Here is a 20771-nt window from a genome sequence, read left to right as displayed (position 1 = left end):
TTTCGCAAATAATGTCCACCTTCTACATCTGTTTGCCAACTGCTCCCTCCCCCCACAAAGCATTTTCATAAGCGCCACCATGCCAATTTTTTACATGTTGTTGTAAAAAAAATTCAAATAGCATGCTTATGAAAATACTTCACTGGGGGAGGGTACTATATACAAACAAACGTAGAAGGTGTGCACGATACGCATAAAAATATGGTGTATATATATATAAGCTTTACTGGTTTTGCTCCTTTAGAGAACCCAGCCTAAGACAGTTTCACAACATGAAGAATGTAACCAGTGTCACTGAATCACACATGTAAAAATTGTTGAATGGGTGTATGATCTGCTGTGTATGTTTTCACCAAAAAATATAGCAGATTATGTTTTTCACATATTTTCCTAAAATTAAGGTAACTCTCAGATAAGTGTTCCGGCTTTTCACAGGAAAAATAAGATATTACCTGTTTATTGAACTCCACAGCAGCCTTTTCTGATTCAAACATAATGGACCAGTTTTGTCTCTGGTCATCATAAAAGGTGCTATAGTTATTAGGCCGAACCTGGAGAAAGGAGAAATGTTGGAATAACTGAACCACAAGAAGTGAAGTGGATAAATCTGACTGCTTAACCTCGTAGAGAAGGATCTACACTGAAATGGACCCAAAGAAAGATATCAGGGAACTCTCTTCTTCCCTCCCACCTTTCACCAACCACCCCTCAGACCATATTCCCAGAAGGTACCAAGAGACCTTTCTGAGTGGCTTTTTTAGGTACCCACACTAATGCCCAGGTCTAAAGCAGTGGACCTAATTCTTACCAAGGACTCAGACTAATCTCCCCTGGGATGCTATTCCAAAGAAGGTAATGATTCCAAAATGGGGAAGTCTTACCATTAGCTCAAAGTTCAGGTGAATCCTTGCAACAGTAACTGGTTGTTGCTGGCTGATATAAAGAAGAATCCTATACTGTACTCAAGCAAAGATGGGGTAGGAGAAAAAAAAAGGAGGACAGAAGTTAAAAAGGTAATACAAAACTAGCACCAAGATGTCAGATACTATGTTTCATACAGCTATAAAATTTGAAACTCAGGTTCACCCCTTAAAGCTTAGATTTTAAATTACGGCTTCTCACTATCCATTTTAATATTGCTTCTCATTTTGGCTTTATTCCTTAACTGTAACTGGGGATATCTTTATTTTGCTGATAGTTTCATATTTATGAAAGGTGACTAAAAGACAGTGATGCTGATTGCTTAAGAAATAAAAAAAATTTAATTGAGGAAAAACATATAGTAAAGTGCAAAAGTCTTAAACTCAATTTTCTCTCTCTCTCACATGCATATATCCATGTGACCACCACTTGGATTAAAAAAAAAAAAAAAAACATTTTTAGCACCCTAGAAAGCTCCCTTGTGCTCCTTCCTGGTCAATAATCCTCACCCTGGAACCACTATTCTGACTTCTATCACTGATTAGTTTTGCTATTTTTAACCTATATATAATGGGATCATATACTATATACTCTTGGGTCTTGCTTCTTTTATTCAACATGTCTGTGAGATTCATCCTTGAAGCTTCATGTACCAGTGATTTGTTCTTTTTTATTGCTATGTAGTATTCTATTATATGAATACACTACAATCTATTATCCCATTCTCTTGCTTATGAACATCTAAGCTGTTTTCAGTTATACCTATTATAAATGCTGCTTCTACGAATATTCTTCTACACATCATTTGAGGAACATAGGCACTTATTTCCTTTAACCTAAAGAACTTCTTTAATATTTCTTGTGCAGTGGATCTGCTCGCAATGAATTTTCTCAGCTCTTATTTGTCCAAAAATTTATTTTGCTTTCATTTTTCAAGGATTTTTTGTTGGGTATAGAATTGTACATTGGCATTTTTTTTTCTTTCAGCAACTTCAAAGATGTCATTCTGCTATCTCTGGATTACAATTATATGTATATTAGACCTTTTTTGACTGTGTCCCACGTAAATGTTATGTTCTGTTCTTTTTCTCTTTGCTCTTCTCTCTGTGCTTCAGTTTGGATATTTTCTATTGAGCTGCCTTCTGTCACTAATCCTGTCTTCTGCTGTGCCCAGACTACTGTTAAACACATTCAATGTGTTCTTAATACCAGATACTCTCTTTTCCAAATCTAGAATGCCATTGGTAAATATTTCTATGGATTATAGTTTTTTAAATTCTCTATCTTTTCATCCCTTTTGTCTTTTCATCTATTTTAAGATATTATTCATAGTTATTTTAAATACTGTGTAATGTTAATTTCAACATTAGATTTTTTGTGTGTCTGCCCCTATTGGGTTTTTTGTCCTTGTTCATCAGTAGCATTTTCCCATCTCTTCACATATCAGTAATTTTTTATTGTAGGCCAGCTGTTGTGTATAAAAATAACCGTGAGAGCTCACATTCGATCTTCCACCAGGAGTAATTTCACTTTTCCTATGTAAGGCAAATAGAGTGAGGAGCTGATCATCTTAATCCAATTACAGATTGAGCTGGTCAGGGAAGGATTATAGATTTATTAAAAGTCAGTCCACCTCTGGGTTGTGCCTGTTCTCAAACATGATTTCCCAGGCTTTTGATGAAAACCTGGAAAGTCTCTGACTCCACACTCCTAAAAGTTCTGCCCTTCAGAGATTTTTTTTTTTTTGGTCCTTTAAGTGAAAGTTTACAAATCAAGTCAGTCACTCATAGAAAACCTTGTATACACGTTGCTATATACTCCTAGTTGCTCTCCCTCTAATGAGACAGCACATTCCTTCTCTCCACCCTGTGTTTCCATGCCCATTCAGCCACCTTCTGTCCCTCTTGGACTTCACATCTTCCCTCCAGACAGGAGCTGCCCACAAAGTCTCGTGTGTTTACGTGATCCAAGAAGCCTACTCCTCACCAGCATCATTTTCTGTCTTATAGTCCAGTCCAATCCCTGTCTGAAGAGTTTGCTTTGGGAACGGTTCCTATCTTGGGCTAACAGAAGGTCTGGGGATCATGACCTCCAGGGTCCCTCTAGTCTCAGTCAGATGGTTAAGTCTGGTCTTTTTTACCAGAATTTGGAGTCTGCATCCCACTGCTCTCCTGCTACCTCAGGGATTCTCTGTTGTGTTCTCTGTCATGGCAATCATCAGTTGTAGTTGGGCACCATCTAGTTCTTCTGGTCTCAGGCTGATGTAGTCTTTGATTTATGTGGCCCATTCTGACTCTTGAGCTCATACTTACCTTGTGTCTTTGGAGTTCTTCATTCTCCTTTGCTCCATGTGGGTTGAGACCAACTGTTGCATCTTAGGCGGCCACTTGCTAGCGTTTAAGACCCCAAACCCCACTCTCCGAAATGGGATGCAGAATGTTTTCTTAATAGATTTTATTATGCCAGTTGACCTAGATGTCCCCTGAAACCATGGTCCCCAAACCCCTGCCCCTGCTATGCTGGCCTTCAAAGCATCCGGTTTATTCAGGAAACTTCTTTGCTTTTGGTATAGTCCAGTTGTGCTGACCTCCCTTCAGAGATTTTTGAGCTGAGTTCTTTAGCCTCCCCCCATGAAGGTTCAAAATCTGGCAAATGTATTGCGAGAAACATTGGTTGTATGCTTTCTGAAGGCCTCCTCTCTATAGTAAGACCTTATTTCCTACACAAGACTGAAGAAGCTTCTCTCAGCCTTTCTGGCACAGCCCTGGACTGCTGCCTTCTCAGAACTCAGCATATGTCCCATGAAGAAAAGCTATCTTCTGTTTGGAGCTCCTCTAGTTTTCCCAATTTATCTTTCCCCCAGTACTCTCTCTGATTAGGCTATGCCTGATCTTTACTCTACACCTAAGATTGGCAAATGCCGCCAGGACAGGAAACAGCTCACTGGGTCTTCCCTCTCTGAAGTTGTAGTTCATCATGTTCCCAATTCTATGGTGAATTTTAAAACACAATTTTTGCAATTTATCTTTCTTCTTATAATTGTCACAGCACAAATGTTGTCTGCCATGATTATACCCTGCCTGGTAGTGAAGTTCCAATCCCAGATTTTAAAAATTCAAATGGCAACACCTAATGAATTAATGGATCTGCATAATGACCATCAGTAGCTGCTAATATAACAAAATAAGAGACGAGCAGACATTATTTGCCTCCTGATGGGAGTATGAAAGAGACTTAAAGAATATCAAAACCAACTGCAATGTATAGACATTATTATGATCCTGATTCAAATAAATTGTTAAAAATATATATATATATACATATATATACACACACACACGTACATTATGAGAAAACCAAGGAAATTTGAACATTAACTGGCTAATAAATGAGATTAAGGAATTAATCTTCTTTTTAAGTGTCATAATGGCATAATGGTTATATTTTTTAAAAAGCCCTTATCTTTTAGAAATATGTACTAAAATATTTACAGCTAAAATTATTTTCTGGGGATTTGTTCAATATAATCTGAGTCAGGGAGGAGGGAAGAGAGGGTGGGGTTATAGATAAAACAAGATTAATAACATTAGTCTATTAATGGGTATCTGGGGGTTCATTATTCTAGTGCCACTTTTTTAATACGTATTTCAAATTTTCCATAACTAAGTTTGTTGTTGTTGTTTGCTTTTTTGTTGGTTTTGTTTTGTTTTGCTTTAAGTACAAACGATGTTATCTATTATATCAGTTACCCTGGACAGATCGTCTTATATCTCTGTGCCTCTGAGTGTCTGAGGAGCATAGGCCCAAGCTCTCTAAACCTTTTTAAGCTCTGAAATTCCATAATTTCTCACACTTCTTTCAACAGTGTTCAAAGCCTTCTGGAACAAAAGTTAAAACTAGATACAAGCCACATAAAGAAATCAGCCTCAGGGCTTTTAGCCATATCTTCTTTTTGACTGAAACCAATACTATACTATATGATCAACTGCCCATTTCATTATCAAACTTTAATCAAGGAATAAGCACTGATCATTAACATAGACATAAAGATAATACTCTAAGTAATACAATATGTGCTGTTCATTAGGGAATGTCCTTAGGAAATGGTTTACTCTAAAACTCTCCTAATTCTTAAGGTACATACACATCATAAAGGTCAAATTTAAAGATTTTGAGTGGTTGGATTTATTTTAATGTACAATAGTAAGCAAAAAGTGGCCATTTACTATATAGCCTAGTCTTGCAAATCTACATTTAATACCATCATTCTAGTTCTCTTATATACAAGGAACACTGGGCAAACTTAGATGATAAGAGCCAACTCATCAATATGCTCTGGGATGCTTGAACATACATGAGACGTGGGGGCACTCTCACCTCTCTGGCTGTGTGATTCCCCAGGACCGCAGCACCAAGTTTGCCCTGCTTCACATATTGGCTATTTATGCTGTAGAAGTAAGAAAAGGAACAGATATTGATACTTTCTTAAACTTTGGAGAACCAGCTTTCTTTTCTGCCTTACAGAAGTGGCGAATCTAGTCATTCAGTCTCTGGAAAGCAACAGAGGTAAGCAGTTTTTAATTTAAAGCTCTTACAAAATTTCTGTATTTTTTAAGTGTCTACTATTCACAATATCCCAATGAAAAGACTGAGCACTTTTAAGTACTTATATAAGCCACTTATAAAGGCAGTTAATAAGAGTACAAGCACTTCCTAGAGAAGGTAGACAAGGTAATAGCCCTTCAAGTTTTAAGTTTAGGAATCTACAAATGTTAAAAACCACTACTGATACTTTGATTATAGAAAAGATGAGTAACAATTTTGCAATGAAAAGAGGCTTATTGAGGAAAGATACTAGCTTAAACCCCCATCCCCATCTTCAGAAAACATTCCTTCTCAGCTACTTACTATCTATATGCATGGACCGCTGCTGCGAACAGTGCTGTGGAACTGCCTGTTGTAGTTGGTGCTGTTTTCTGTGTTGCCTGATTTCCTGAAGATGAAGAAAACAAAGTTGTCATTCATTTACTGCTTGAAACTGATTTTTAACCATTAAAACAGCTTCAAATTTCCTTTTCTACATCTTAGAATCAGTGGTACCATGCTTTCATGACCATTACCCTCATCTGATCCACAAAATAGCCCTATGACTCAGTCTGAGGATGAGAAAACTGAAGCTGTAAGCATCCAAGTGCCTTACATAGTAATAGTAGCAAGCCTAGGACTAGAACCTATGACTCCAACTCCCAAAGCATATACTTCAAAGAAAAGAATCTTTGGCCTGGACAATAACTACTACCAAGAAGGCAAGGTCATATTCCATCTGCTTTCCTTCCTCCTTCCAGTATTTTCACAGCTATAATATATGAAAATAAAATTATTTTCACTTCCCTTACTTCTGGGATAAGAAATTTATCATCTGATATTCAAATTCGCATCACACCCATTGTTTAACTTTACTACTTGCTATAGAGTAATATTTTAAGAGAACACGTTTACAGTAAATCACATATCTACATTCACTATGTAATAACATAACATTGGCATGGACATAGCAACCAAGAACTTATTTTCAAACGCATTCTTGTTTGATTTTATTTTTGGTACTGACAGCATATTTTTCCTGATTATAGAATACATATACATTGTAGAAAATATAGAAAAGCTTAAAGAAAACGATAAAAGTGGCCTGTAAATAAACAATGTTGATAATTTTATGTATTTATTCCAAGTCTTTTTTCTATACACATAAACTTGGCAGCTTCTCTTTTCTTATCTTTTTAAAAACAAAATTATATGATTTGAAAACCTCCTTTTCTCACTCAGCGTATTATAAGCATTTCTGTATACACTTCAAAGCAGTCTCTAAACCAAAGACAAACTTGTCTTTAAAATGCTTTTGAGGGGCTATATAGAATACTATCTTATGACAGTACCAGAATTTATCCACTTTCCTAATGTTTGACATTTATTTGGGCTGTCTCCAATTTCTCTGTTATAAAAAACAATTAAGGTTTTTATTACACCCTGCCCAAATGCCCTTCAGAAGTGCCATACCAGTTACACTCATACCCACCGGCAGTATGAGTGTGTGAGTTTTGCATCCTTGCCAACAGTAGCAACTTTAATCTTTACCAACTTGATGGGGCAGTAAAGAAAGAGAAATACCATCTCACTCTTGTTTTCATTTGTGTTTATTTGATTACAGGGAGGCAGAAATTTAACATTTTTAATAGATTTGTATTAGACATTTGGTTTTTTTTTTTTTTTTAATGAACTGCCTAGTCATATCATTTGCTTATTTTCCTTGTAAGGTGTACATATTTTCCTTATCGTTTTGTAAAAACCTACAAGATAGTTTTTATTCAATTAGTACTTCCATTTGTATGTAATACTACGTAATACTACAATAAACTTTTTCTCTGGATAAGTAGTCTGCCAGAGTGATCAGGACAAGTGTGAACACTGAAAAAAAATCATTGTCTCCACATGGTCGGCCTAGCATCCTCCTTCAGGTTAATTCAGCTTCTCCCAGAGTACTCGGCCCAACAAGATCTCTCTGTCTAATCCACGACATGGCAGGTAGCTCACAAACTTGCCAAAGGTAATTGGATCAGACGCCCACAATCATGTGAGCTTCTTCTCACTGACTTGACATTCTTCCCTGTCTAAAATCAGTACTGCTCAGATTCTTGAATTTCCCGTTCGTGAGTGCTTTTTTCAACATGTAATTTCAAAAATTTTTCCAGCAGAGTTTTCTTGATAGTTTATATTATTTGTTCTTTTTCCCCTGTTTTCATTTTCTTCTTCACAGACTCCTATTACCTATATATTGAATCTTCTTTGCTATCTTCAATATTTGTCATTTTTTCTTGCATCCTTTTTATCTCTTTATCTTCTTTTATTTAAAAAAATTCCTCCTTTCAACCTTTTATTAAGACTATTAAGGCAAAATCTATTCTGTTTATTCATTCTTGTGTTTCTTCTAGTTTAGTCTTCAATATGAAATAGTTTTTCCTTTCATTTCTAATTCTTATCTTCATTTCTAATTCTTATTTGTTACTTATTTCTGAGAAGGAGGTGTGGTTCAGGGTGGCTTTTCTAACTTCATGGAGTTCCCTCCTCTGTTGTTTTTCTATAGAGTTAAAAGTATCTTGGCTTCCTCCCCTCAGGGGGATCTACTTTTATCTGGATCTTATCTTTGCCTCTAATGTCCCTGTCTTCCTCAATTTTAATTCCATTCCCAGCAGGTTCTTCTCAGCATGAGCTCTGTCCTGGAAGGTCACCCTGCTGGGTAAGTTTCAAAAGTTCATAGGATTAAGACTGCTCCAACTCCTTCATACCATCATCAACCCTTTGAACTTACCTACAGCTAAAGTGGACAAAACCCGTCCCAGTTTCAGCTTAGCCTGCAATACTTTCCATGAAAACTTATTAGCTATTTTGAGGTGCTTCCATTCTCAAATTCAAACACTCATTGCATCCTTCTATTCTCCCATATAGATGCTGATATCATGTAAGCCTTGTGTTAGTGGTTTGCCCATACCTGCTCGTATTTTGGGATTCGTAAGGATGCTTTTCCAAATGGTTTTGTTGTAAATGTTATCTATAAGTTTTGGGTTTTTATATCTAGTTGCTCTGTTTTGATATTGAGATTTGAAGAGATTCAAGAACTATGCCACCACGATCTTCCCCACAAGGACTTCTAATATAAATTTCCCTTGAACAGAGAGGGTCACCTATATTGCTACATTACTTGAGTTTTATTTGTAAATGCCTACAAAAGACTGTATAGGTAATTTTTAAATTGAAAAGCCTCTATAGTTCCCCATTTAAAGTACAGTCAATTTACAGCTGGCCTTGTTTTCTGATAAGAAAATCAAGTTACTGCATTGGGTGAGGACTGAGGCTGTATGTCTCCACATTAACTGAACCACTCTAAATAGATTCTAAAGCACACTGCTGATGAAGAGATTCACCAGAGAAAATGTAAAAGTATACGAAACCTAAAAATGTGGCCAGGTTATGGACAAGCAACCTAAGCAAAGCTGTCAAAAGTGGCAGATAAGATAGTTTAGGGCAGAGGTCAGCAAACATTATTTGTAAAAGGTCAGACAATAAATATTTTAAACTTTATGGGCCATATGGTATCTGTCACAGCTATTCAACTCTAAATATCCTGACAATATTTCCAGTGTCAGCATTGGGCCAGCACATAAAAGGCACTCAGTGATTTTATATTCAATCAACAAATCCTTAATTTAATGTCCCTTGCCGCCTGTTCTGCTCAGGGCTATTACTGCTAGCTTCCTCTCTTCCACTATCAAGTTCTTTCACAAAGACAGGAAAGTGTAGAAGAAGGAATATAAGCTTTGGAGCTGTCAGATCAGGGTACAAATCTCAGCTCTGTCACTTACTAGCTACATGACCTTGATCAAGTTCCTAAACCTCTCTGAGTCTCTAAAATGGTGGCAATCTCACCAATTCCACAGAACTGTTGTGAAATTAAACAAGACAATCTATATAAAGACACATAACAGGCCTTTTAGAAATATCAGTCCCCCTTTCTCTCCTTTCAATCAACAAATATTCATTCAACAAATGTTTCTTGTGTCCGGTATGATGAAAGGTACAGCAGGTACAGCAATAAGTATCACTGTCCAGTTGGGAAAAATTCACTGATACCATATACCTAACATACCTAGGTGAATAAAGTAAAAAGTTGTTCTTCCTTTTCACAAAAACATTGGACAATGCCCACTTAGAGTGTCTTATGGCAGAGTTTCAGAGAGTGGTGTTCCCATGTGGCAGAAGAGCTTGTCCATGACTTTCCTCTAATCAGTTCCTAACAAAGGACACACTACCTAGCTGCTGGACATTGAGGATTGCAGAGCTTAGAGATGTATCTACCACTGATGACAAGCTTAGCCAGACTGGGTGAGGTAGGCCACCTGTCCTCCCACTTTCAAAAGGCTACTGACACTTCCCACTAACCTGTTAGGGCACAATCCTCATGCCTATTAACTTACCTGTCGCTGCTGTTGCCTGGCCTTTCTTAGGCTGCTTTGGGGCTGTGTACTGGAAGAATTCATTTCCATGGCCAGTAGCTGCCTGATCTAATCCAAAGAGAGAGGACAATCTGGCACTGTCAGGAGAAAAATGAGAGTTCATGAAATTTCATTTGACATATCCCACTCCTGGAATCAACATAAAAGGTGCTCACCTCTAACCTTGAACTAACACCCCCTCGAATGTATACCCCACCACTCAATACGGCAAGTGGAAACTAAGTGCCTTTGAAATCAAGACTGCATTTCTTATCTGAACATCATCAGCTGACCCTGTTTATCCACATGACTTCAGCCAAGGCATTTCTTCTTCCTGGACCTCAGTTTCTCTACCTGTAAAGTCAGGTGATTGGTCTAGATGCTCTGTATGGTCTCTTCAAACTCTGAATTCTTGCCTTTGGGAAATTATAGCTTCTAGTCACCCCTACTGATTACTCCCCCTCCTACTTTTTACTAGTTTATTGCATTGAAATGAAACCACACCTTTACTCCATCAAACATGATCCCTTCTATCAGTTTATCTAACAGGCAGGACCATTCTTTCATCATCACTTACAATGAATTCGTATGCCCCCACCACTCTACTGAAAGTGCTCTTGTTAGGTCACCAACAACCTCTTTGTTACCAAACTCAGTTATCAGTCCTTGTATTATTTGACCTGTGAGTCGGAATCCACTCAATGGCACTGGGTTTTGGATTACACTATCTTTTTTACACTGTCAAGGAATTTGTTCTTCTTCAAACACACTCTTCCCCTGGCTTCTGCGGAGATACCTGTGGGGGTGGAGGGAGGGGCTAGCCCAAATAAGGCATCAACACATTCCAATGTGATCCCTCTCTTGTTTCGCTTTCATCTCTCTGGCTTCTCATTTAGCAACTTGAGTTCTTTCCTCGCCCAATCTTTAAATGCTCATGCCCCCAACATTTCATACTCTCTCTCCCTAAGCGATCTCATTTATTTACCTTGGCATCAAGTGCTATACAAATGCTGATGATGCTCAAATCTGTATACTCAGCCCAGAACTTGCTCCTGAGTGCCAGAGCACACATACCTCTCACAGGCAACACAAATGCACATGTCCAAACCAAAACTCATAGCCTCCAATCCCCACAGCCCCAGCAAAACCTGTTCTTCCTCTGTGCTTCCTCTCTTGTTGAAACCTCTGTCAGAGTCCCCAAGATCACCCCCAGGTTCAGTGATTCACTAGAAGGATTCACAGGACTCAGCATATACTTCCAATCATGGCTAAAACCCATTACAAAGGATACAAAGCAAAACCAGCAAAGAAAAAAGGTGCATGGGGTAAAGTGCAGAGGAAACCAGGTAAAAGCTTCCAAATGTCATCCACAGTGGACTCCCACAAGACACGATTAATTACTCAAGGAATGAGTTATAACAGCGTGTCAAGTGTGGCCTACCAGGGAAGCTCGTTAGCGACTCAGAGCCCAAGGTTTTTATTGGGGGCTGGTCATTTAGGCCTCTCTGCCTAGCATTTACCAAAATTCCATACTCCAGAAGGAAAGCAGGTGTTCACAGTAAATCATTCATTTGAACAAACAGTTTAGGTATGATGAGCCACTCTTATCATTTAGAGAAAGCTTTACATCAGTGTAGGGAACTATAATCAGTTAAGTTCCCCAAGGTCAACCTTGCGGGCAGCCTTTCTAAGGATAAAGGTCTCAGGCCTACTATATTAACCCTTTTCTGCACATATCCACAACCAAAACTGAAACCTGGGCATCATCTTTGACTTTTTTCCCCCTTGTGTTCATGCCCAATCCCCAAGCCCATTTGAATTTACTTCCTAAATATTTCTCAAACCCCTTCACTTCTCCCCACCCTCATTGCCACTTCCCTAGTTCAGGCCACCAACATGTCTGTCTCCTTGAATTATTGCAGCAACCTCCTGACTCATCTCCCTGTCTTGGTCTTGTCTGCTTCTTATCCATTTTCTCCTGTGCACCCAGTGATCTTTCTAAAAACTAAATTGGATGATATCTTTTCTCTGCATAAAACCCTAATGACACCTCAATATTCCCAAGATAAAAATCCAGACTCCACAAGACAAGTTTAATAGGCCCTTCAAGACTTGATCTCTCCTTAATTCTCCAGTTTCATATCTGACCATTTCTCATCTCCGACTATATGTTATAGCCACACTGGGGAACTTTTAGTTTCTCAAATAAGCCAAGATCTTTCTAATCTCCAGCCTTTGGACATGCTGTTCCCCTGCCTGAAACATTCTTCCTATCTCCCCTCTCCCTCTGGAAGCCATCCCTAATCGTAAAGTCTAGGTTAGATGATTTTCCTAGGGACTACCATAGTACCCTATATTTCATTTATTTGTAAGTCTAACTACTGGGTGGAAGGAATGGGCTGTTGTTAGCTGCCATCAGCTTAGCCCTCAACTCATGGCAATCCCTTGTGTTACAGAGTAGAAAACTGCTCCATAGAGTTTTCTTAGCTGTACTTTTTATGGAAACAGTTTGTCAGGCCTTTCTTCAATGGAGCCACTGGGTGGGTTCAAACCACCAACCTTTGAGTTATCAGCCAATTGCAAACTGCTTGTGCTACGCAGGCTCCTTGAAGGAATGGACAGGGCAAAGGAAAAAGACAAAGTAAAACAAAAATTTTGGCTGAGACAATGATTCTTAGTAAAAGACCTTAAGAGTGATGGAAATGAACACTTATCTGGGTACCGATAATAGGCTCTCACAGCTTTAACAGATAGAAGGCCAGCGACTGAGCAGGTGGTGCCCAGCATTCTAAAAAAGATGGCTAGGGGGCTACACTGAACTAGCAACTCCTGAGTCTGTTCATAACCCTGTTCCTTGTAAGAAACTGCATAATGAACCAAATTTCAGCCAGAACACTTTGTACAAAACATGTGTTCAAAATACTGCAGCAAAACTATGTCTAGGCTGGGCTAAGGTTTGAGTCAGCACCAATTTAAAATGCTAAACCCTTTTAAGAGAAAAACTGTATTATGGTTTTTTGTTTTTTTTTTTTTTTTTTGCCATTAAGGAGCCCTGGTAATACAGTAGTTAAGCACTCAAGCTTAACCACTTAACCACAGCAGTCTGAACCCACCAGCTGCTCTGCAGAAGAAAGATGTGGCAGTCTGTTCCCATAAAGATTACCGCCTTCGAAACCTTATGCGGCAGTTTTACTCTGCTTTATAGGGTTGCTATGCGTCAGAATCAATTGGATGGCAATAGGTTTTTTTTATTTTTGCCATCATTAGGACATGAAAATTAAATGAAAGGAAAAAAGCTAATGTTCATATTCTGAAATATTGTTTTAAAAGCTCACAACAGAGCTGAAGTTTATAAGATAAAATGTAATCTGTGAGTTAGGGTCATTGAACACAAAAAGAAATAAATTGTGCATTTCTCTAATTGAGGACTGATGGAAAAATCAAAGCAACCAAAGATTTCATTATATGCCCTTACAGCTGCTGTCTGTAGAATCACTCAAGTTCCCATCTTCAGGAAATAGTTCATCCTGTTCAAAAGGCACTTAACAAGTAAGTATACTTAAGGGGCAGTGAATTTATGCTAATGTGGAGAAACAACTCAGAAAAGGAGAGTGGCAATGGTCATACAACTCGAAGAACATAATCAGTGTCAGTGAACTGTAAGTGTAGAAATTGCTGAATTGGTGTATGTTTTGCTGTGTATATTCACAACAACAAAATGAGTAATTTTTTTAAATAAGTAAATATATTTACAGTAAATTACAGTTATACAATGTACATGTATACATATAAATATATATATATGCTACACTGGCTTGTAAAAGTATAACATTTAAAGGAAGGAAAAGAGTTTCAATGATAAAAGAGGAATTGAAAGGTAGCTGTAGTGTTCAATGTCTTATGTTTTACTTCCCTAGAGAAAACCAAAGAAGGAACTGCTAAACTATGTATATTCTCAATCTTAAATATGATTTGGTTTTCCTGGTTATTGTTGGGTGAAAAAATAAGTTCTCTAACTTTCTTTGCTAAGACTTTTATCACCAAATTAGTTGTTATCTATACCTAATAGCACAGTCGCTGGCTTAGAACTAAAATGTTTCATGTCCTTGATGGGCGTACTGAGGAAAGCAGCATAGTTGAGCCACAGAGAACTTATCTCAGGCCAGGAATCTGGAAAAGAGCATGTGACTGTCATTGTCTACCCCCTAACTTTGAGTCAGCAGTGGACTGCTTGCCCTAACATTCCTTTCCAGCATTCCCTAAACATTTTCACCTAGTTAAGAATGTGGACTTTAAGTATATCCTGGAAACTTTCAAAATACCCAACATACAACCATATTTACAACTGATTTGTATGGGAAAACATTAATTGAAGAGGTTGACTACATAGTCAAAAACAGAAGGAAGGCTGAGATGTGTGAAAACTTTAGTGAACGCTATGGGTGGAAGAGGGGAGAAAGTAACCAAAGCACAGTTTAACTTGGAAATAACTGACCAACTAAAAGAACTCAAAATGGGATAAAGTAGAACTAAGTGGATGTAGGCCATCTAAAGGTGGGGGGAAGGTAGGAGGAGTGGAGCAGAGTGTTACAAGTGAAAAGAGGATTTAACGATAAGTTACAAGTGAAAAGAGAATTTAAGGATAGATAATATAGGGCTGGTCACAGTATGGAAAGGCAGGTGGCATAGTGGTTAAGAGCTACCAAAAGGTCGGCAGTTCGAATCCACCAGGTGCTCCTTGGAACCTCTATTTAGCAGCTCTATTCTGTCCTATAGGTTGTTACGAGCTGGAATCGACTCAGTGGCAATGGGTTTGGGTTTTCGTTTTTTGTTTTGTTTTGTCACAGTGTAAGTCAAAAGATTCTATTTAAGGCCAAAAGAGAGCCACCATCACTTTATGATCTCGCATGCAATAGACTTTCTAACAGGACTGGAAGCAACTTGAGGGCAGGCATAGCATCTTCATCATCTTTGTAACCCCTTAGCATTTAGTATAATGAGGAGCAGTGTATTCATTCAATCTTTAGCTACATAATTTGTTAAACAGATGTTCAAAGAAAGGCTCTGCAAGGATCAGAACTTGGCTGCTCACAGGTTTGGAGGGAGTCAAGTTGTTCACTGACCCAGGGAGGAAGCTAAAATGATTACTGGAAGAAACAAAGCCCTGCCTCTCTCTGCAGACTCCCACCCCAGACTAGTATGTATAAAGTCAAGGTTTGGGGGCAGGAGATAGCAGCCACAGCTTGTTACATTGGTTTCAAGCTTTAGAGTTTACAAAATGCAATTTCTCAGCTATTCTTCATTCAACAGGCACTTCCTGAGCACGATGTGTCAGGTATTGTGTTGGGCCCTAGACAGAGATGAGCAACATAAACAGTCTCTGTCCTGTCAGGATTGGAGCCCTGGTGGTGCAGTGGTTAAATCTCACTGCTAACCGAAAGGTCGGTGGTTCGAACCCACCAGTCACTCTGCGGGAGAAAGACGTGACAGTCGGCTTCTGTAAAGATTTACAGCCTTGGAAACCCTATGGGGCAGTTCTACTCTGTCCTACAGCGTTGCTATGAGTTGGAGTGTACTCGACGGCAATGGGTTTGGTCCTGTCAGGGCTCATAATCTAGTGAGGGGTCCGGCAAGGAAACAATTATGGTTTGGTGTGCAATGATAAAGGCAAACACTCCTAGCTGTGGGAATAATGAAGAGAAAGCAATTTATTCTGCCTGGGGCTGTGGAAATAGAAAAACATCAAAAAAAGGTGACGTCTGAGATGGCCCTAGGACACTGGAACTGATCGACCAGAGCCTAGTTCTAAAGTGTCACTGCCTTGTCCATGGAGAAGAGAAAGTCTCATAGGCGGCCCAGCTGACTCCTATAAAAACAATGCGGCAAAGAGCGTCATTAACAACCACCCCTGTTTCACAGGAGCAGCTGTGACCCAGAAAACAAAAACAAAAACAAAAACAAAAACTGAACCGTAGAGTCCTACTGTGAGTTAGGGGAGATGCCGGGTCCAGACTCCAGGTAGGCAGGCTCGGTAGTTCCTAGCTCTGCCCGGACTCTGAGGACGTGAAGAGGACCAGAGCGCACCAAGGGTCTGCTTCCGGAAGTTGGCAAGAGGCCTGAGGAGAGATCGACCCCTCCAGCCATCGGCCGGGTTCCCTCAATCGGATCCACTGGTCCACGCCTCGCAGTCACTCACCCGCCGCTGGGCGAGAGGAAGTCTGTGTCGTCCTCGTCACCTGCACCGAACATCGCACCGGGTTTCGCCCGGCTGCGGGGAGGCAGTCGGGATTTTTCAAAGCCCTGTCACCGCCGTCGTCGTAAAATGCCGCGGTGGCGTACTGTTTTCCGGCAGCGAACGGTCGCAGGGTCGGCCGGCCCGGAGGAGCCGAGGTTCTGGAGAAGGCGTGGCAAAGGCAAATAGGAGGACGCCGCCGGCACGCGCGCCGCTTGACGTAAGGCCTCTTCCACCTCGCGGAAGCGGCGGAGCTCCAAAATCCTGCTCAGGGATTGGTCGACGGGCAGGGGGCGGGGCCGGGGCGGGAATCTGTAGCCTCGGTGGCGGTCGTGGACACGTCGCGCCGGGCAGTGTTGGAAGGGTCTTCTGAGGAGTCGTGAGGGGGTTACGGGCTAAGGCTCTGTGAGGAGACGCCAGTGGCGGGACTGGACCTGGGCAGGTAAGGCCTCCCCGCCCCCTTTTGCAACCCTGGCACGAACACTGTCCTTTCTCCTCCGGGACAAGGACCCTCGTCACTCTTCTCAGTTCGGCGGAAAGAAAAAGGGCCCGGGACTGGAAGCTTGGAGACCTCAGCTCCTGGCCTGATCCCTGCTGTGACATAGCTGAAATGACCTTGGAGCAAGGTGTTGGGTACCTCAGTTTCTCCGTCTATAAAATTAGCCTGATGATCTCCCTGCCCCACTGTCTCCGACTTGGCTAGTTATTCAACGGGCTTTTTGTCCAGTGCTTCCATGTAGCGGGTGGTCAAGAAGCTTTTAGACCTCAAAAAAAAAAAAAAAATCAGGGGTCATCGAATTCAATCCTAGTCTCATAATCCCAGGATTTACAGATAGAGAAACGGAGGAACTAAATGTTTGGGTGACTAGCCCAGGGTCACACAGAGTAAAAGGCAGACCCGGCAGGATCCTTAGTCCTTTGATTCGGGATTTCGCAAACTGAAACTGATGGATGAACAGGAAGCTTACCAGCCCGTAAGTACTGCGTGCATTTATGGAGAGGTTATTACTAGACTGGTATACACCATGAGGGAAGTCCCCTTTTTAATGTCCATGTATTTCACTGGCAGGTGAGGTGCGGAGGAGCTGGAGTATTCTGGGGGTGGGTGAAACTTCAAATCCAAAACCAAACCCATTGCCGTCGAGTCGATTCCGACTCATAGCCACCCTGTAGGAGAGAGTAGAACTGCCCCGCAGAGTTTCCAAGGAGCGCCTGGTGGATTCAAACTGCTGACCTTTTGGTTAGCAGCCGTAGCACTTAACCTCTATGCCACCAGAGTTTCTGGGTGAAATTTAGGAGACCGAAAATCCCCAGCTCCAACCTTCGCCCGGGTTTCGCTGAGTCTTCTTGCAACAGTCCTAAGTCAACATCAGTTGTTTCTGACTCCTCTGCCTCTAGCTTCCACCCTCCCTGTATTTTACATAAGTATTTCTTTGGTTAACCTGGTTAAATTCTTGAAAGTCCCAGGGTGAGCCTGGCCTAACTCTACTGTGGGTAAGTAGGTAGTGTCTATTTCCACAGATCTCACTGGAGTTCTTTTACTTAGGGCTGCCCCTACTACAAGTGTCCTTTAATCTGGTGGTATGAAATTGAAATGAAGTGGTTATTATTCTCTCCCAGGGAACTTTGTACCTCTTGGCACTTCCCGTATGACAGAGACAACCTTATTTGAGGACAGGGACAACCTTATTCACCTTGGTATCTTCTGTGTCACTGAGTACTATGGCTGCTTACCCATAAAAAAATTTAGAAACACAGTTACTGTCTAGTCAATTCTGACTCATGGAGACCTTGTGTGTGTCAGAGTAGAACTGTGCTCCATAGGGTTTTCAGTGGCTGATTTTTCAAAAGTAGATCGCCAGGTCTTCTGAGGTCCCTCTGGGTGGACTTGAACCTCTAACCTTTTGGTTAGCAGCAGAGCATGTTAACCATTTGCACTGCCCAGGGACTCCTTACCAATAATAAAACCCACTGGCATTGAGTTCATTCCAACTGATGGTAGCCCCATGTGTTTCAGAGTTGAAAGGATCATAGGATTTTCTTGGCTGTGATCTTTACGGAAGCAGATCACCAGGCCTTTGTTCAGCAGCTCCACTAGATGGGTTTGAACTGTCAGCCTTTAGGCTAGCAGCTGATTGCAAACCACTTGTGCCACCCGGAGACCTGTAATAACCCATTGCTGTCGAGTCGATTCCAACTCACAGCAACCCTATGGGACAGAATAGAACTGACCCATAGGGCTTCCAAGGAGCGGCTGGTAGATCCCAACTGCCAGCTTTTTGGTTAATAGCCATAGCTCTTAACCGCTGTGCTACCACAGCTCCTTACCTAATAGGTTCTTTTTAATTCTTTGTTAGATTAAATAATGGGATTCATCTTTATTCCTTTATTCCTTAGTTTACTGTCAGAATTTTTTCATATGAGACCCAGAGAGTCCAGCAACGGCTGTTGCCTTTTATAGGTAGTTTCCAGAAAGATAAAATTGCTGTACTAGTTGCAAACCGTCTGGGTTGCTTAGTCTCTTGTTAATTGAAAGTTATTTTACTATTGTCTAAAGTTCTACGGGAGGAGGGAGAGGTTAATAGCGTAGCTGGAAATATTATACGTAACTATAATATTTATAAGTGAATTATTCTTTCATTAAACTGAGGAATAGGTCTGTTGGTTTGCTTTTTGTGTTTTGCAGATATAGATGGTTAAAGCAGTGAAGGCTGACAGTGTTAAAGCAATGGTGGAATTGGAATCTAAGCGCTGGAACTTACTGTAGTAGCTCTGGTTAGAATGTGAACTTGGCTACTCCTCAGAGGATAAAAAATGAACTGGATAAGTAACATAGCCCTTTCCAACCTCTTTCCCCAAAACCAGTCCAGCATTGAAACATCTGATGATTGCTCTTTAAAAAAATGCTGTGGGAGCATTTGAGCACTTATCTTGCATTCTTGAATGAGGATATTTTTATCGAGGATGTTTTCTATAACATTTGAGTTTTCTTCTTTGTATCTTCTGAATTTGGTGTTTACATCGAGAATTTAAGATAAACTTTAAGTAGCCTTTTACCTAGGCCCAAAACCCAAAAACCCATTACCGTCGAGTTGTTTCCGACTCATAGTGACCCTGCAGGACAGAGTAGAACTGCCCCATAGGGTTTCCAAGGCTGTAAATCTTTATGGAAGCAGACTGCCTCATCCTTCTCCCACAGAGTGGGTGGCGGGTTCAAACCACCAGCCTTTCAGTTAGCTGCTGCACACTTTAACCACTGTGCCACCAGAGCACCTTCTTCTTGAATTAGAATAACTTCAGTTTGTTAATATTAGACTAGGAAGCAGGAGACCCGAATTTCCATCCCAGCCCTGCCTCTAACACACTCTGAGCTTGAGCCAGGCTCTCTAAGCACTTGGTAAAAGAAATGAATTAGACCCAACATCTACTAAATACTGCTGGGAATAGAGTGGTAAATGAAGCACAACCCAGATCTCGAGTGTAAAGGAAGAATTTTTGTTTATTTGTTGTTGTTTTAGTTCAGTGTACAGCTTTTAGATATATTCACCTAATGTGTTGTATTGACCTGCTGAAAACTGGGAAGCTGCAAGTTAAATGATTCCTTTCAAATTATCAGCTATTTTGCAACAGAGATGACAATGTAGACTAAATTTTCTTTTTTCAATTTTTATTTACAAGTACACACATACTGATTTGTACTGGTGAATGCAATTTACCATTCATAGTAAAGCTATAACCGCATTAGATCATAGGTGTGGTGATAGGGATATGAATTGAATATAGGTTGGGGGTAGTATAGTGTTCTGTTCACTCAGTCACTGAAAGCAGAAGAATATCAGAAACAATTGAACAAATATCATCTGAAAACCTTCTACATGTAAGGCATTGTGCTGGGTGTTACCCGGGATAGGAAAATGAGTAAATAATTTTTCTTGCCCTCAGAGTGCTTATAGTTGAATAGTGGGGATAACTGAAGTACACAAATAACCATGATAGAAAACAGAGCAAAGTAAGTCCCAAGAGAAGTAAAAGTTTATTACTGTAAAATTTCAAAGAAGTCATATCTAGTTTGGAGTAGGGTATGGAGTTAGATAATGGGCTTGAAGATGAGTAGGATTCTATTAAGTAGAAGCAAGGAAGTAAAACTCAGGTTGAGGGAGCAGCTTTGGCAAAAGCACAAAGGCGAGGAGTTAAAATCAGCAACTGCTGTCAAGTTGATTCCAATTCATGGCAACGCCATGTGTGTCAGAATAGAACTGTGCTCCATAGGGTTTTCAGTGGCTGGTTTTTTCAAAGTAGATTGCCAGGCCTTTCTTCCAAGGCACCTTCAACCTTTCAGTTGGCAGCTAAGTGTGTAAACCGCTTGTACCACCCAGGGACAAAGGCAGGAAAGAAATACAGATTTCTCACAAGACAGGAGATGCCCTCTGTGTTAGGCTGAATTCTCTAGAGAAGCAAAACCAGTGAAGCATATATGTATATGGAGAGAGAGATCTGTCTCAAGGAAATGGCTCACGTGGTTGTAGAGGCTGGCAAGTCTGAAGTCTGTGGATCAGGCATCAGGCTGGAGG

General features: G+C 40.4%; 2 protein-coding genes across 5 annotated transcripts in view; one reads left to right on the top strand and one right to left on the bottom strand.

Moving 5' to 3' along the window:
* Positions 1–16374, bottom strand: part of FKBP15 (FKBP prolyl isomerase family member 15) — a 56887-nt gene extending 40513 nt beyond the window's left edge. For 2 of the 3 annotated variants that reach the window (XM_023545038.1, XM_064291581.1), the window contains exons 1-6: positions 15952–16158; positions 9951–10066; positions 5830–5914; positions 5299–5368; positions 882–956; positions 453–551 (exon numbers count right to left, since the gene is read on the bottom strand). In XM_023545038.1, the coding sequence (XP_023400806.1) occupies positions 453–551; positions 882–956; positions 5299–5368; positions 5830–5914; positions 9951–10066; positions 15952–16112 (606 nt within the window). In that variant the 5' untranslated portion in view covers positions 16113–16158. The other variant, XM_003407799.4, reaches the window with a different exon arrangement.
* A 118-nt stretch (positions 16375–16492) lies between these two features.
* The window catches only part of SLC31A1 (solute carrier family 31 member 1), a 47333-nt gene continuing 43054 nt past the window's right edge, over positions 16493–20771 (top strand). The window contains exon 1 of one of the 2 annotated variants that reach the window (XM_023545043.2): positions 16493–17174. In XM_023545043.2, the coding sequence (XP_023400811.1) occupies positions 17152–17174 (23 nt within the window). In that variant the 5' untranslated portion in view covers positions 16493–17151. The remainder of the gene's footprint in view (positions 17175–20771) is intronic. The other variant, XM_003407515.4, reaches the window with a different exon arrangement.

Source organism: Loxodonta africana, chromosome 9, assembly GCF_030014295.1.
Source record: "Loxodonta africana isolate mLoxAfr1 chromosome 9, mLoxAfr1.hap2, whole genome shotgun sequence".
NCBI lineage: Eukaryota > Metazoa > Chordata > Mammalia > Proboscidea > Elephantidae > Loxodonta > Loxodonta africana.
The sequence above is the reverse complement of the archived record's forward strand: the minus strand, read 5'-3'. Positions and strand labels throughout refer to the sequence as shown.